This window comes from Corvus hawaiiensis, chromosome 9 (assembly GCF_020740725.1).
Source record: "Corvus hawaiiensis isolate bCorHaw1 chromosome 9, bCorHaw1.pri.cur, whole genome shotgun sequence".
NCBI classification, from domain to species: domain Eukaryota; kingdom Metazoa; phylum Chordata; class Aves; order Passeriformes; family Corvidae; genus Corvus; species Corvus hawaiiensis.
Window position 1 is genome coordinate 8585023 of NC_063221.1, and position 16865 is coordinate 8601887.

Genomic DNA, 16865 nt, shown 5'->3' on the forward strand with positions numbered 1-16865 from the left:
GCAAATGCTCCACAGGGTTTGATCAAAGCTCATAAATGATGAATTGAAGGAATGCCCGGCGGAGAACAGAACGCCCTCCTTGTGCTCTGCTCTGTGTGCTGAGAACACCATTGTTTCTTCCTGTACCTTTTCCATCCTCGAGCTCGGGGCTGGAGAGAAAAGATCTTTGTTCCTTGCCTGTCAGCTGAGACAATGCCAGTGTGTTGTCCTACCTCTGCTCTCAGCACCTGACTGGCCGGAGCTCTGTGGGTTTTGGCAAGCGGAGCACAATTGTCCTCCAGCTACCGCGTTACAAAGAAAACAAACGGCTTCACAGCCTCCTTCCTCCAGATCCTGGCCCGGCTGCTTCACGGCAGCAGCCACGTGTATCTGCGCTTGCTGTTTTATTCACGATGCAGAAGAAAAGCCAACACCCTCTCCTGTGCTCCAGGTTGAGGGATGCAGCTTCACCTGACTCGAAGTGCACACAGCTGCTGGTGGGGGGACAGAAGTGGACAGAGGCCCAGGCAGGCCCCATTTTTCCACCTTTCTTGTTATTTCTGCAGCATATCTGGCTGTGCTGTCTTGTGATGCAAAGCTCTGCAAAGGAGAGAGCTTGTAGTTCTCTCTTTCTCTTGGTTTTTGGGGGTTTTAGCAGGAACCAGTGCTTTGCAAAGGAGGAGGAAGAACAGATGGAACGGGCTGGGTGGAGAAGAGGCTGGCAAGGACATGTTTGGAGAGGTGCTGGAGTGCAAACCATAAGAGCCCAGACTGGCTCTTCCCTGTTACTGGCCCTGTGTGAGAGACCAGAGTTCACACAGAGCTACGGATGTTTCAGGATGAGACAGGCAGTACTTGCTTCAACATCTACCCCCACTCCTGTTGGGAAGAGCCTTTAGCTGCATCTCTCCTGCTGTTTTGCACCCAGGCTGATCCTGTCTACCTTCAGGCATTGCCGCAAAGCAGTGTTTCAGCTTCCCACCACAGTGGAAAAGATGGTGGAGATGCAAGTCACCCTTGCAGTGCTGAACTACTGGGCACCTGGCACCAGGGTGGAGTACCGTAGTTCAAGTGCAGGCATCAGTCAGTGGCACTTGTGCGAGTGCTGCTTGGACATGCACCAAAATCCAGCATCAGCTCCTCTTTCCTTCTCATCTTCTGCTGGACTTCACCCCTTCATGAACAGTCCTGATGTTACACCTGATCTGGGAGAAAGAGCTCGGCAGTGGGTTTGAGAAGAGCAATGCTCATGTCTGCTAACATTCCATGTCAGAGGCCAGAGATGCCCATGCCTGACACAAAGGCAGTGCTGGCTCCTGGCCAGCGTGACAGATGATGTCTAGTCACTGCAGCCCGCCCAGCAACTTTCTCTGGCCTCTGCTATCCTCAAACTGAGCTGTCTTGGCTTCAGGTTTATCTTTCCCTGAAGTTCGTTTATGAGTATGCCTTCTGAATTCCCCCAGCTAGTGGTAACTTCTGTGAAACTGTGACAGTGCCAATGCCATGGTTCTGTTACCCAGAGCCTTAACTCTGCTGCAGAGGCTGAATTTCATCTGCTCCCAAGCTCCCTGTGCTGGAAGGCAGAAGTGCAAACAGCTTTAACCAGAACAATGTAGCATTGCCTGGGTGAAGAATGTGAATTACTTGCATATGTGTGGCATGTGAACACCAGGGCCAGAGGGCACCACTTGAGTCCTTTCCTTCTTTCTTTTCCTTTTTTTCTCCCTCCTTTCCATTAGAGATGCCTGAGCCACTTGCTACTACTTTTGTTTGGGGGTGAGGAGAAGAATGTGTGGGTTGACAAGAGGAGGTGGGAGCAAGATCTTTAGGAGCCAGGAGTCTGAAGATGAAAAAGCCAACAATCTAGGAAAGCCTTGTAGACAAGTTTAAAATTAGATTGACCCTATGCTTTCATATTGCTGGAATTTAATTCCTCTGACCCTGAAGCTTTTGGTCTGACTCAGAGCAAGGGTTCCCAGGCTGTGGTCGGTGAAGGCCAGTGCTCTTTGGGGCTCTCATGTGGCCATGGGTCTGTATCAGAGACAGATGTACCTCCTGTCCACCTCCTTGTATTTATTGAAAGTTGAGAAATTGAGTCTGAGAAGCCAGGGAAGCCTCATATATTTCTGCTGTCTTTGTATCAGTGTGCGGCTTGTGTCTGGAGCCTGTTCACCCTTAAACTGGGATACTGCTGTGTGTAAAAGCTGTTCAGAGCTTTTCCTTTTTCAGGCATGATTGTAACTGTTTCTCTTCTGTTCCTGTTTGCAGGTTGTGCAGCTTGACATTAAAGAAACTCGTAGTCTTAAAGGAATTGGATAAGGAGCTTATTTCTGGGGTCATTGCTGTCAAAATGCAGGTAATTGCTGCTCAGTTCTAAGAATTGTGTTGTTTGACTAAAAATACTGGCAGGTGCCCAAACTGAACTTTACCTCCACATAAGGGTCCATTGCATCCACAGTCCCAAGTCCATCAGGGCATTCTGGATCTGTGCAGACTCTCCTTCTCCCATCTTCCTACTTCATTTCACTGTTGTAAGTGAAGAATATTGTTCGCTGATGGCTCAGCATGAGCTTGTCTGCATGTAAAAATGCTCTTTATGAATCATATGTCACCTTTTCTTCCTGAGCTGGCACTAAATCCAAGCCTGGTTCTCTTTTTAACAGTCTGGGGCTGAACATCTTGGTAACTGGGTCTTGGTTTGGGGAAGTCTGGGCCTTCCTCTGCTGGTGGGCAGCTCTGCTATTGAGCCTGTGGCCAAGCTTGTCAGTGGATTTGTAGGGTGCCTGTACAGACTAATTACTTTTCCTAAAATACAGTTGTTATCCTAGGTAGATAACCCACTTTACAGCAGATGTTTGCCATTTAATTAGGTAACTCCATGTAGGTCACACTGCCTGGAGGCGGGCTGGGAAGGAAGGGAACTCAGTTCCACAGTGCGTCACGGCATCAGTTCAGCTCATGTGCTCCCATCACTGCAAATGCTAAAGTGCTTAACGAGTAAAAGCCTGGCAGACCTATAAGTAGAACGTCAACTGTGCTGAAAAGCTGCTGCTTTTCAAATAAAGAACTAGGCAAACCCCTGCAGAGAGCTGGTGTCAAAGCACACAAAATCTAGTTTGGAAGGTGAAATCAGGAAGGGCCTGTGGTGGAAAAATATATAGCTGAGGATTTAATTGGTATCTCTCATCTTTAAGTTGTCCAGCTGGGGTAAAAATGTGTCCCTCTATGTTGGAGGGAGTTCATGCAGCCACAGCAGGGAGCAGAAAGGCAGGGAATTGCTTCACACACCTGGTTTGTGGGAACCTCAGAAGAAGCACTGCTGTGGGTTTCCAGGCTGTCAGATACTGCTTATCAAGGCTGAAAGCTTTCCATATGTTTGTGCTCCTAGATGATGAATGCATCACTGTAAGGACCTGAGGCTTGTCAGTGAATGATCTATACCCAGAGAGTGCCAGACTTGGGTTGAAGAATTCAGTAGCTTTTATTAGAGCAAAACCTTCTTTTCTTCTCCAGATTACTGCTGACTGCTTACACTTTCTATAGGTGAAAGCTTGCCCCAGACCCACAAATCCAAAGGGAATTTTAACACGTGGGAGTTTCACATCCCATTTTGTGTATTTGTTGTGATCTGCATTCCTGCTGTAATCCAGACACTGGAACCTGAGCAGTCCTCTTCACACCAGGGCCCATCCCTGAGGAACTGGAAGGCAGACAGGCATGCCTTGTTCAGGACATGCATCTGCATGTCCCAGGCTCCAACTTGCATCACCAGGCTACCCTTATTTTGCCCTGTCCACTTGACCTAGAGGTGACAGTGGCTGGAATGGCCGTTGTTCCAAAGAGTGCCTCGCCTTGGGTGTCCCTTGTGCTGGCTCTGCACCCATATTTCTTTGGGATGTGCTGTTTAACAGTGGGTCAGTAGCACTGCAGCTGTCGACACAGCCAGGTTCGAAGCTCTGCTATTAAAAGTCCCTTTAGAGCTTGCAGGTTATGATGCTGATGCTGACAAGCTCTTTCAGGGATGCTTAATCTGCCAGCACTCAGGTTTCTGACATGGCTATTGTTTGAGGCTGGTGATACTGGATCATCAAATACATGATCTCTGTCAAATGACTGCCTTTGTATGGGGAATTGCATGAGAGTTGTCAGACACCAGAGCCCTTCCAGAGGGGATGACTGAATTCAGACCTAATGAGAGCATCTTACCTGCATTTCCCATGTCTCCTTGCAGCCTCCTGAGCAGTGATGTTCAAAGAGTTGTCAGCTGTATTTCCTGAGCCATTGCTCTGTTTATCTGCTGTGGTCTTTTAAAAGCAACTATATTTGGTCTTTCATTAGATTTTGGTTGCGTAACCAGTAAAGCAAGATTGCTGCTATTAGGAGCTTTGCACAAATGGAGCAGCTGCTGCTGTTGCCAGCGGCCAGGCTGGCTGTGCTTCACTTGCACGCGTGCTGCTTGTCCTGGGGGCAGCCCTTGGGTGCCTGGCTCTGCTCTGTTGTCTGATGTGCTGGAGCTTCCAGAGGGGAGCTGAGGCACCGCTGCAGATCACAGTGTTTGCTCTGGCTGCCTGAGCCATGCGTTTGGGGAGGAGGGGATGTAAACGAGGCTCTGCTGCTGTCTCATCTCATGATGCTCTTTGAGGCTAATAGGGGCAGACCACATTTCCCTTTGGATGTAGCTTGGAGGTGTTTACCCCCCCTAGTCTGTCTCTGATTTCCCAGATGCTGCTTTTTCGAGAGCTACAGTTCTGTGCTTCTGGGAGATCAGCCCTTCTGGACAAAGCCAGATCTGCAGCCTCAGCAGAGCATTGAGCCAGAGACCTCTGAAACTTGCCACTGTGTTGGAACAATGCAGAAGGGTTTGCTAGGCAGCAGTCTGTCATGTTTTCCTGCTAGTTTTCCTTCAAACATTCCCTGAAATGAAATGCTCACACAGTAAATAGCCTGCTAACTCTGTTTAGCATAAGGCAGCCCACACACAGGGTTGATTTGGAGTTGCCCTGTGATACATTAAATCTCCAGACTCCACTGAGATGCTTAGTGAATTTTTTCTTTAATATTCCCAGCTACTGGCAATTGTTTAAACAGGTTAAAGTCCCCATTTTCCCCAGGGAGGGGTGTGTTCACAAAAAGAAAAGCCCAGTCGTCATGGCTAATGCCGGAGAATTAAGCATGATGCTGCAGTCTCCAGACCCCGGAGATGAAGAGCCTTGTACCTATTGGCTGAAGTGAAAATACGAGACTTCAACTCCAGGGGTGGGGGTTGAATCACAGCTTTTCAATGCTGGGGTTTGGCAGAACAAAAGCTGCATTGTTGCAGTTAGGGACAGTAAATATGCCCAAATCTTTATTAGTCAAATATCTCCCTTTCATCTCATTAATATTTCACAGAAGTACAAGGTCAGACCCATCCGTTCACTTCTCTGTGGTAGTCCATGACAACGTTTCCTGGTTTGCAGTAAATAGGGCTGGGATGGGATGTAAGGGCTGGCTTCGGGGGAATTCACCCACTGGACTTCGTTTCCGTGCAGGGCTCCAAGCGCATCCTGCGGTCTCACGAGATTGTATTGCCCCCGAGTGGACATGTGGAGACGGAGCTCGCGCTGACCTTCTCGCTGCAGGTAGGCTGGGATGTGGGTGCTTCTTGGACTGACTGCTTTGCAGGGAGCAGGGATGTGTGGTGGCTCTGAGGTGAAGATCCTCTGCATGTCCTGTGTGCAACAACGCAACTTGTCTGAATTGCCTCTCAGCACTGAGGATCTGGAGCAGGGTGCTGGTTCACAGTGTTCCTTCCACAGTGCATCTTGGAACATGAAGACTTTGCAGGCTGTCCTCTTCAAGTTATGGCTGTGGCAAGAACTGAAGCAGAGCAAGTCAGCTCTTTTTTGCCTTTTGTTGCCTTCTTTATGAATAGGCAGTGGAGGATGGCAGCCATGGGGGTGGTGTGGAGTGTCAGGCTGACAGAAGGCAGTAGTAGGAATGAGTCAGGTGAGCCTCTGATTTGGAGTTGCTGAGGGGAGGCACCATTTGGGGAAGCAGGAGCAGTGTGCTTTTAGTTACTCTTGGCTCTAGAGTCACGGGAATAGCTGTGAATTGGAATAACTGCAGTTTTTGGTTCCTCTTTTCTTCAAAGCCTGCTGTCCTGGTCCTACTTCCTGAGCAGGGAAATAAGGTAAATAAGGGCTGGCTTGCTGAAAGTGAGAGAGGGGATCCTGCATGCATAGAGCAGAGCCAGACAGACACTCAGAAGCATTCTTACCTGGATTATCTTCGTTTTGTGGCTGTTGGTTAGATCTTGACTTCAGGACTTTGATCTGGTAAGGAGAAAGGCTCAAGTGATGATGTGAGACTGGTTGTTACTCAGACCTGTGCAGAGCTGAAGCAGGTAAGATTTCATTGCAGACAGATGGTAACCCTGCAGCTGCCCAAGCAGACGGCTGATGCTTTTGCTTCAGTCCTGATGCAGCGCACAGACTGAGTTAACTGCAGCATTGCATGCCCTCTTTTGTGAACAGGAATAACCAAGCTGCATGCCAGGAATATGTACACCTGGATCCTGTGGCTGCAGCTTTCCCACGGCTGGGAGCAAAGCTGTAAGATGAGCCAGGTTGCCCTCTGCCAGTCCTGTGTCAGCAAGGAGCAAGTCTGCAGATCTTTTTAGAATTAATTGGGAATATGGTGGGTTGGTTTTTTTTTCTGGGGCTCAGAGCAAGGCCGCAGCAGGATGCAGAGCACTACCTTTAGCTCTGTTTTCCCTGACGGGGCTGGGAATTGAGCCAGAACAGGGGAGAGGAGTGTTTGTGACAATAAGCCTTCAGCAGAGGTGAGTGAGCTTAAAGCAGAGATGTGCTGCTGGTCTCTGACTGCAGGAAAGTTTGGCGGTCTTGGATGCAGTAAGGCCTGGGAAGCATTCTTGAAATGGCACAGCTGGGTTTTTATGGCAACTTTTACTGCTACTTAATTGGACAGTGGCTGAAAGCTACTTCTAGCTAACAACTGTAGGTACAATCTGAATTTAGTGCCTGGGATATATTTTGAGAGTGGTGGTGGGCCACAAAGTAAAAGCACGTGGATGTCGCAGAACGAGGTTTTGTTGTCCTGCAGCAGTCAGTATCTCCATATTGCACTGTCAGCTCTTGACACCGTATGCCTTGCTTTGTGCTACCTGCCTGGATTTCCAGCCCCTTGTGCCTTCAGTCATTGCCTGCTCAGCTCCTTCTCCTGGGTGACATTCTTGTACTTTGTGCAGAGTGTTTCCTTGCAGAGCTGAGCCAGAGGTGTTGTGCTGGCTGGTGTAACAGTGAGCAGCCCCTTGTGTCTGGCAGGCCGCTGCTCAAACTGAAGGGAGGAGTTTCCTGCTGCTCTGTTACACAGCTGAGTAAGAATGGAGTTAGTGGTGTGTGTCCAATCCTGCTTCACCTTCTAGCTAGGGCTAGACCAGCAGCAGCCTTTCTGGCAGGAGAGCTACCATCACCCTTACTGCTGGAATGTCTGCTTCTCCTGACCCACAATTCCCCAGATATTCCAAGCACAACATCGCAGCTCTCTGGCATTAATTAAGAGCTCTGCACTTAATTCCTGTCTTTAATCTAATAAACCTTTCCAGATGGGAGAGATTACATCATTGGGGCTTCAGAAAAAGTCTTGCCCTGACTCTCACTGTTCTGGTGTATGTGTTTTCTCACTCCTCAGAGGTGCCTTGAGGTGTTTGGTTCTCCCTCTAAAAGTTTTCAAATGTTTTGAGCCAAACTGTTTTCCTCTCCAATCTCTGTCATGGATTGACAATTACTGAAAAGTTTGTGTTGAAGCAATTCTGTAGAGTTGGTAAGTCATGGCTGGTGTTAAAAAAGCTGGACTGTGCTATGCAAATAGCTGGTCTTTTCTTCTGGAGGGCCTTGCTTTTAATGGAGGAGCTGAGTGGCCTGAGTCTCCCTATACCTTTCTTTTACGACCTCTGTGAATGCTCATCAGAGGTGGCCGGGCAGTACACCTGAGAAACCAGAAACTTGTACAAATAGGGACTTGAGCTATTCAGTTTAATCCCAGCAAATTGGACACATTCAAATTTACCTGGCCTGTGACCACGTGTGACTTGGGACTTCAGTTCTAGGTTTGTACTTAAGCAGCCTTGGTGTGGCTCAAATGCTCTGAACTGAGAGCAAGGAGTCCCTCTTCCCTGCTGCCCTTCCAACATGCAGACGGGCCCCAGAAGCAAGGATATGGTAAATTTGAATGTGAAAGGTGCCTCTGGCTTTTTGAGCCCCACCTACCCCTTCTCTCTAATAACTTTCTTCCATCCTTCTTTTGAGATGTTGCACATCTGTAGAGTCACAGGCTCTGTGTGTTTTGAGGTTGCCTCTTAGTTACATGGACTATTGTTCCTCTCCTCTGCAACGCCTCTTCCTTGGACAATGAGCAGTAGATCTTGCCCTTGCAGAGCAATCAGCTAATTAGTATTCTTCTTGTTTGTGTGGCCGCTGCTCCCAGCTCCCTGCAGAGCAGTCAGGCTTGCTCTGGACTACAAATTAATATCTCAGGGATTTCTGATGGTGTTTGGTATTTGAATTTATCAAGTGTTTTGATGGGCAGGAAGTTAATTTTCATAATGTACCGAGGAAAAAACAAAGTAGTTCTTCCCTGCAAGAGAAGCATCCTTCACTTGGCAATGTCCTTTTTGAGATCCCAGCAACTGGGTTCTCCTGTCTGCTGGTTATTGAGTACTATGTATGTTGTATATTTGGAGCATGTGTCCCAGTCTCCTCTCTTCTGGGGATAAGACTGCTCAGGTTGCTGCTTTATCTTTTCCTGAAGACTTTTCTTCCTTTGCACAGCTTCTCCCTCATGGTTATGGTTATGGTTAACTCTGCTCTTTCCCTAATAGTCTCTGCTGGACTTGACAGCTTTCTATTCCTGGGGACTTTTTGGGGGAGGTGTATAAACAAATGTATTTTCTTGTATGGAACATGTCTGGGGAGGATTTATGTCTTTGCAACATAACCTGGCAGTAGGACACGTTTTTTTCTTGACTCAATTACTTAAAATACAACCACTTGAGAAGTGTCCTTGTGCTGGAGGGAAGGCAGTGTCCTGCCAAGAGCGTGAGGGTCTGTGGCTGTCCCTGCCACTGCCCACTGTTTGTGCAGGGCAGCCCATGCCCCTGGGTAGCACCTCAGGCTCCACTTCCGGGCAACCTCTGTTCAGCTGTTGGGGAAAGTGTCTCCTGGAGGCTGCTCATCTCCCTGGAACCGGCCCTTCCCAAAGTGAACAGCTCCTCTGTGTGCCTGGATTGTGTTTTTGGAGTGGTTGTCTGAGCGGTTTGGGCAGAGCTGAAGTCTTGCTCGGGATAATGAAGGATTGTCCACTGAGTGTGAGTGAGCTGTCGGCGCTTAGAAAAGCCCTGGGGTTATTCCTTAGGAATGGAGGTTATCTGTGAAGCTTGGGAGATACTGTCAAGAAACAAAACAAACTTTTCCATTGTGTTTCCCACCTCAGTACCCTCACTTCTTGAAGAGAGAAGGCAACAAGCTTCAGATCATGCTGCAGCGGCGGAAGCGGTACAAGAACCGAACCATTTTAGGCTACAAGACCCTGGCTGTGGGGTGTATCAACATGGCTGAGGTGAGCTGCTCTTCACATGGTCTGTTTACACACGTGGACATTCTCTCTTCTCTTCAAACCCATTGTTGTCACTTTCCTCATTGAGAAGTACCTGGCAGGATTTCAAATAGCTGTTTTAATAGCTGTAATCAATATTCACAGGGCAATATTTTAACCAGATTTTATTACTGAGTAATAATACTGAGCGTTTTCTGCCTCATATCTTAATAGCTAAAGCTTTCACAAGGATAGCTTATGACCTTTTGAGGGTTTTGTTATTGTTTTGTGGCTTTATTAGACTTAGGGGGTCCAGATGAAAAGTGCAGAACAAGACAGAGTCACTTGGGCAAGCCTTCCAACACTGAGAAATGGTAATGTTAAAGCAAGGTTTGCTGTGCTTCTCAGTGTCACAGTATGAGAGTTCAGGATTAAGTAATTCCTCTCATTTTGCTTGAAAAACACTTTGTCATTGTTATTTCATGGCTGTTGGTAATTTAGGTGGAGCTCTATTCATGAGAAGTAAATGATAAAATTAATGCTGGAGTCAAGTATGGTTAAATTATTCACTAAGGCTTTCTGAATGGCATAGCTCCATGCTTTGTTATTTCATGCCCTGTTTAACCTCTGCTGTTTCAGTTTCCGAGTGTTTAGAAATGGGCTTAGCAGTAGCAAGTTCAGTTTAACACCAGTATTTTTCATCAGACTGCATTCTGTCAACAACCGACTTTCATCCAAAATAAGCTTGTGTTATGCTGTGGTGAGTTACATTAAATAATTCACTCTAAAGACTACTTCTCTTGTGAGTTCAGCTTCTCTCAGTCTTGCAGTGAAAGGTGAACTCCTTATTTGAATTGGCCAAATGTGTGGTGTTGCAGCTAACATTTTTCCTGTACTGTTTGATTTGCTGGAGAACTAAAAAGTAAATACTGCTGTAAGGCAGAAAACATGAGGGCCCATTAATTAGAGTCATCAGTGAACTTCTAAGTGTTGGGCATTTGCTGCTGCTACATGTGGTTTTTCTTATGTCTGTTTGTAATGTCAGCTGACTGGGGGTTAGAAGGTCAAAAATGTTCAAAGGTTCACCATGTTAGGGAATAGTTGCTCTCCAGCTCATCTGGAATATTTATGAAATTTCAGTCTTCAGGAAAACAGATTTTACAAGCCCCCCTTCCTGTTTGGAGTTTATAGGAAGATGACCCCTAAACTGCACTGACTCATTTCTTTAAAAAAACTTTAAAAGTTCTCTTAGCTGTTGAAAAAAAGCAGTGAATTGGAGTTGAGAGTGGGCAGTTTCAGAGCAGAGGACATATGTTCCTCATCAGCTCAGGTCTGGTTAGGTCCGTGTGAGGAGCTGACAAAGCAGCCTGGTGTGTGTTGGGAAGCTGATGTGCAGGTGTGGGGATGTGCTTGCTCACTCTGGTGGGTCAGGAGAAGAACACAAGACTTACATTCTGGGGAGAAACCTGTGAGCTGTGAGTGGCAAAGGAAGGAGAAACCTGCACCAGGATGCCCCTCTGCCTCCACCATTGACTTGTTTTTCATGACCTGCTGCTTCATTACGTCAGGGTGGTGGCCAGTTCATTCTGCGATTCATGTGTTTTCCATGCTCTCTGGAGCAGGGATATTTTGCCTTAGGAAACACTTTACATCTGTATCTCACCAAGAATTTTTGCTTTTACCAGCTCAAAACCTTAAGACAAACAAAGTTCCTTAATTAGGCGTTCAGAAGGTGAGTAACTTGGTAATTCAAATCAGTACTGTACTGGGGAAGCAAATACGTAGTAACGAGGTAGTCAAGTACTCTGCTTCAAGGATAAGCTAATCAACTCAGAATGCTTTTTTCTTTCCTTCCATCACTTTCATTAGGAGTCAGATAAAATCTCAACTAGCCTTGTGTATTGCCTGCAAGTGGTTCCTGTGGTTACAAGGTCTTGGAAATCTAGAGTAACTCTATTAACATAAATAACTCTTGTAGTATGCAAATGACATTTAAATGCAGATTTGTACTGCTTAATTTCTGTCCCAGGTCATGCAGCACCCTACAGAAGGTGGGCAGGTTCTGAGCCTTTTCAGCAACATCAAAGAGGCTCCATTGAAGGTTGCAGAAATCTGGATCTTCTCTTTATCAAGTCAGCCAATCGACCATGAGGACAGCACTATGCAGGCCAGCCAGAAAATCAAGTCTACAGGTAAGAGTCCAACCACATTCTCTGAGGACCAGTGTTTTCCTGAACTAGCTGGAGTTAAACCCCTCCTGGGCTTGGATGCTTCCTGGGACAAATGAGCACTGGTTTGCACAAGTTGCTGTGTCTGTAACTGATCAATGCAAAGAAAACTCAACTTTGCAAATGTATTGCTGTGTAAGCTGTGACAGGAGTGGGGGATTGAATTATCAAAGCTTCTCCTGCATGCCACACCACACCTGAGCCATCCAGCAAGGGTTGGCTGTGTTCTCACCAGTGCTCTCCCAGCATTACTGGTGGATGTGATGAGAACCTGTAGCTTCTCACCTGGCTACCAGTCTTGTATTCAGGAGATTTACATTTAAGCTACTCTTCCATCTTCTTTTTCCTTTGACTATTGTACAGTAAGTTTGATTAATTTTAGATAAGACCTGCAACATGTTTTGCTGTGGAGGATGGCCTGGCTTAGTGAGTGTAAATCCATGATGTTGTGCACTGTATAGGGAAGTCACTGGGTTTATAGTTGTGATGATGTTTTTATGTGGTACCAGCCCTCTGCTTGCTGCTGCAAGAGTGACCTGCTGAAGGAGTGCATGTAGGTGTTTGTGTGTTGTTGCCTGGGGCCAGGCAGCTCACCTGAAGTGTCATTTCCATAAAGGTTTTAGACTCTGTCATGTTTTACTTGCCCCTTTAAGTCAGTTATGCCCATGTTAGGGGCAGAAGTAATTTCCCATGTGGAGAAACCTCTTTGCTTGCTGCTGTCTACCAGGTGGTTCTTTCTAGGGTAAAAGGGGGAGGAGCCTTTACTGTGTCCTGATCCTTCCTTCTTACTGGGTGTGTTTCTCCGTATTCCTTTCCTCGAGACAGTTCCCATTTCACTGTTTCTAGCACAGAGAGATGCCTGCTAGTTTATCTTCTCCTTGTGTGCCTCCTTTTTTGATTTGTGACTTAGTTGGCCTTTTCTGCTCCTGAGATGAGACCATGCCCTCACCTTAAAAGAGTTTCACAGGATCTCTCCCCTCTTTCCTTCCCTTTCAGACAACTATTCCGAGGAAGAGTACGAGAGCTTCTCTTCTGAGCAGGAGGCCAGTGATGATGCCGTACAGGGCCAGGTACTGTTTAGGGCATGGCTTCTCCCTGCGAGGGCTCAGTGGAGCATGTGCGCTCCCGGCTCGTGCTTGAAACTAAAAGTCTATTTCTGTATCTAAACCACGCCAGTGCGAGACTGTTACCAAGTGTTCAGCTGCAGTGGAGAAGGCCTGCACAGTAACTAATTTCTTCTACGTGCTGTGATTTATCTGTTCACATGTTTGGACTTGAGCTCCCTGAAAAAACATTGGCATCCTTGTGCTTCTCTGCTTAATGGTCAGGGGATCATTTGGTTGCTTCTGTAGTGCTCATTGGATTCAAAGAGCCCAACTGGATCCCCAGCTGTAACTAAAGGCCCAGTGGGGTCTGAGGCAGTCTTTAGTCTTTAATACCTTTTGCAAAACTGGTCCTTATGGAGAATCCCCTGACTAGATGTGAGATGCTTTTGAGTTTGGGTCTTAATTTGCTTTCAGACTCTGGCATCATGTGCCTTTCACCTGTCAGAGGGTACTGAGAGAGGGACCCGCCAAAATGCGGGGCTGTGACTGTCCTTGTTCCTTGAATGTAGAACTAGGGCTGTTTTACTTCTCCAAGCTCTTTTTCCTGTCCCTGCAGACCTGTTTCACTTCCTTTTCCCTCTGCCATCATAACTGCAATTAAGGCAAATGCTGGATGTCTGGAAGACAGAGCAGCAGGTTCATCTTCACAGAAGGAACATTTTTAGCACTTAAATGCTCATGTGTCACAGAATCGTGAAGGTAACACAGGAATCCTCTTTCTGTTCAGGATTTGGATGATGATGAGTACGAGCTGGGGAAGCCCAAGAAGCAGCGGAGATCGATAGTAAGAACGACGTCCATAACCAGGGTCGGTGGAAATTAGTTCTACTAACACTGATGGGGTTTGGCCAGGATGTGCAGTGCATGTGGCTTGTGGGAGCAGCAGCACCAGACATGCTGGCCCAGCATGGAGCTTGAGGGCATGGTCACAGCATGTGAAGAGCTAGAAAAAGCAGCCAGTTCAGGGACCAGGACCATCCAAGGTGTGTGCAAGGTTAAGGACCTCCAAAAATCATGCAAGTGTATGAAATTCCACTCCCATGAAGAAGCCATTGCAGGATCCGTGCTCATGTAAGTCCTGAAAGAAGCTCTAAGTGAAGGAAAGCTCTCCTATTTGTGCTCTGCGTGGGAGAGGCCAGCAGGAAGTTCTCAAAATGAAATGGCTTAGTCAGGGGTTGGAGCTTGGTAGAGAAATTTCAGGTGGTGCATGTGGTGCTGAGGCAAAAGAAGTACCTGGATATTATATATATATATATATATATATGTATATATATATATATATATATATATATGTATATATATATATACACTTAGAAAGATGCATGTGGCTATCCACCCTCTCACAAGCATGAGTGTGCCTGCAAAGCTGCACTTGTGTGGAGCACGGACTCGTGCTTGACCACACAATGATTCAGCTTTCTGCTTTCACAAGTGTTTATGCATGTCCATGATGACAATAACTCAGAATCACCAAGGATGGGCTAGGTTTGGTTTTGGTTTTAGGAAAAAGTTGGACATCCTTTTACCACTTCTAAGGCTGTTTCTGAAATCCATGTTTTGATGAGGTCTGAAATAAACCCTATTTTGTCCTGAATCTGTCACTATAAAGATCCTTTCTATGAGACCAGGAGTGTGCTGGTTCATATCCTTGGTGTCCATATTGTTTTGAAGTGTCAGTGACCAGTCAGGACAAAATCCACCACTTAGTTATTAAGCAAGGAACTCATAATAGGAATGTCTTTCTAGCCCTGACCTCTGAACTGATGCTGAATCTCCAGCTGGTGCAAAACTGGGTTTGGTGATGCCAGTTAAGTTAACATCAGCCCAGCTTCAAACCCGATCTTCTCTCTGTGAAACCACTCAGGCCAGCAAACAGCTCTTGCCATGTCACCTTAGCTACTGCATGCTGAGTGTCCCCTCTCCGTGGGCTGCTGAGCTGGTCCAAGGTGTTGTGATGGATGGTTTTGCTTGACACCCTGAGCCAGAGAGCTGTCACTATTGTGAGAGCATCTCAGCCTCAGGGATGCACTGGGGACAGAAACAGAGCTGTCTTGGGAGAGTGTGGTGGATTTATTTCACCTAAACTTCAGCTGTCTAGAAGGTGGCTGCAGCTGCAGCATATGAATTCAGAGATAAAGGGTGCAGTTTGGGATCTGTGTGAAGTGTCTGAGGCCAGAGTTAGGAGTAGGCATTTGGGCTTGCAAGAGCACGTGAGATACAGGAGAGTCAGCAAATGAGCAACTTTCTTCGCCTAAGAGTGGCCTGGTACCAGCCATTTCCTTCTCCCTTTCCTCCTGACACAAGGATGCCACCTCAAATGCTCTGTACCAGCACTAAGACCTGGGCCCTTCTTGTCTTCTCGAGAGTGTGCATATCAGTTTTGTCAGTGACCAGCAGAGAAGGGCTGGGCAGCTCCTGGCAAACCTCAGCTGTTTGATCCTGCAAGAGGGGGAGCTCTTGGGGGTAAGCAAACACAAAGGAAGTGCAGTAGTTTGCCTTGTGTTGTTTTGGACTTGGTTCCCACTGTGTCCAGGATCTGGGAGTATGGCTCAGGAAACATTTGCATGATGGGGAAAGTGCTATGGATAAGCGCCACAACTTCTCTTTCTCCAGTGCTGCTAGTGAAATAAATGAACCTGCCATGCAAGCTCCTGCAAAAAAACCTCCCATGCTTTGGTGGTAGAAATTGTATTTGTTCTCTGGGTCAGTGGATAGTTGTCTCTGTTGGCTCATCCTTGTTAAGAGTCAGAAAAGGTGATTGTCAGGTGTTTTCCAGAAACGTATCAAAAAGGTACAGGAGGTGATCTGGCAGATAAAATTTGTTATCCAACCAAAAGCAGTGTGCCATCTTTCAGATTTATAGTGCTTGTTGGAGTGGGACCTATCAGTTTGTGGTAATGCAGGAATGAAATTATCATAGGTGTGGAAAAGCTGATTTCAGTGTAAGAACAGCAGAGAGGTGGTCTGTGGTGCCGGGTGTTGTTTGATTTGAAACAGCAGTGTAGCCACCAGTGTCAGATGTGTCTGGGCTTCTCGAAGACTGGGAGAAAACAGCTCACTTAATGCTTTACTTATGTAAAAGTGTCTTTAACTTGCAGCAACAAAACTTCAAACAGAAGGTTGTGGCACTGCTGAAGAGGTTTAAAGTGTCTGATGAGGTGAGTAATTCATTCTGCAAACCTTCCTGTCTTGTGTGCTGCCCTCTGCTTGGTGCATCTTGCTTTAGTCTTCAGGAGCACTCTCCTGTTTCCTTTTGTTCCCTTCATTTTGTTTTCAAGTCCACAGTGGATGTGACCTTTCCTTACACCCTGGCCTTGCAGGGAGGCTTGAGGGCCAATTTCTAAATGTCAGCAAACATTTTCTAGATGAAGTTTTATCAAAAGCAGATTTTGGCAGCCATGTGCATACCCATTAGTTTTGCAGAATGCTTTGAAATTATCTTTGAGCCGTTCAAAGGCAAATAGTCCAAATGGTGTATATTGCTTGCAAAGTTAAATCCCAGCCTGTTTGATCACCTTACTAGAACAAGCAGGAAAGACATGAAAAACTTGGATAGGGAGCTCAGATCCACGAGTCAGCTGCTTGATCAGAGCTGAAAAGGATGAAACAGATCCAAAACCCAAGAAACCTGTGTAACATTAAGTATATAATACAAAAACAGTTAACTTCTCGTTTGGCTGCATGGCTCTGTGCTTGTGGGTAAGAGTGAGTAACTCCTCGTGCTTCCTATCTCTTCCAAAGAGTCCTGTTAGCTTTGCTGTTCTTCCCAAGTTAGCTTGGCAGAGTCAGCACCCACAGCTGAGGGCTCAGACAGCCGAGCTGCTGCTTTTCTGGAGCTGCCACCCAAAAAGCAAGCTCTGGCCTGGGCACAGCCCCTGCTTGCTCCGGGGTATATGTGAAACAACCCGTGCAAGTTCAGTGTGAAGTATGTGTGTTCTCTTTGCCCTGTCGGTGGCGG

At 46.7% G+C, this 16865-nt stretch overlaps 1 protein-coding gene across 9 annotated transcripts in view; it reads left to right on the forward strand.

Annotated features, from left to right (window-relative positions):
* Positions 1 to 16865, forward strand: part of PACS2 (phosphofurin acidic cluster sorting protein 2) — a 78039-nt gene that overhangs the window by 25127 nt on the left and 36047 nt on the right. For 6 of the 9 annotated variants that reach the window (XM_048312310.1, XM_048312314.1, XM_048312311.1 and 3 more), the window contains exons 2-8: positions 2248 to 2335; positions 5511 to 5600; positions 9472 to 9597; positions 11603 to 11765; positions 12798 to 12871; positions 13635 to 13715; positions 16006 to 16065. In XM_048312310.1, coding sequence (XP_048168267.1) covers positions 2248 to 2335; positions 5511 to 5600; positions 9472 to 9597; positions 11603 to 11765; positions 12798 to 12871; positions 13635 to 13715; positions 16006 to 16065 — 682 coding nt within the window. The remainder of the gene's footprint in view (positions 1 to 2247; positions 2336 to 5510; positions 5601 to 9471; positions 9598 to 11602; positions 11766 to 12797; positions 12872 to 13634; positions 13716 to 16005; positions 16066 to 16865) is intronic. The other 3 variants (XM_048312312.1, XM_048312313.1, XM_048312319.1) reach the window with 1 other exon arrangement.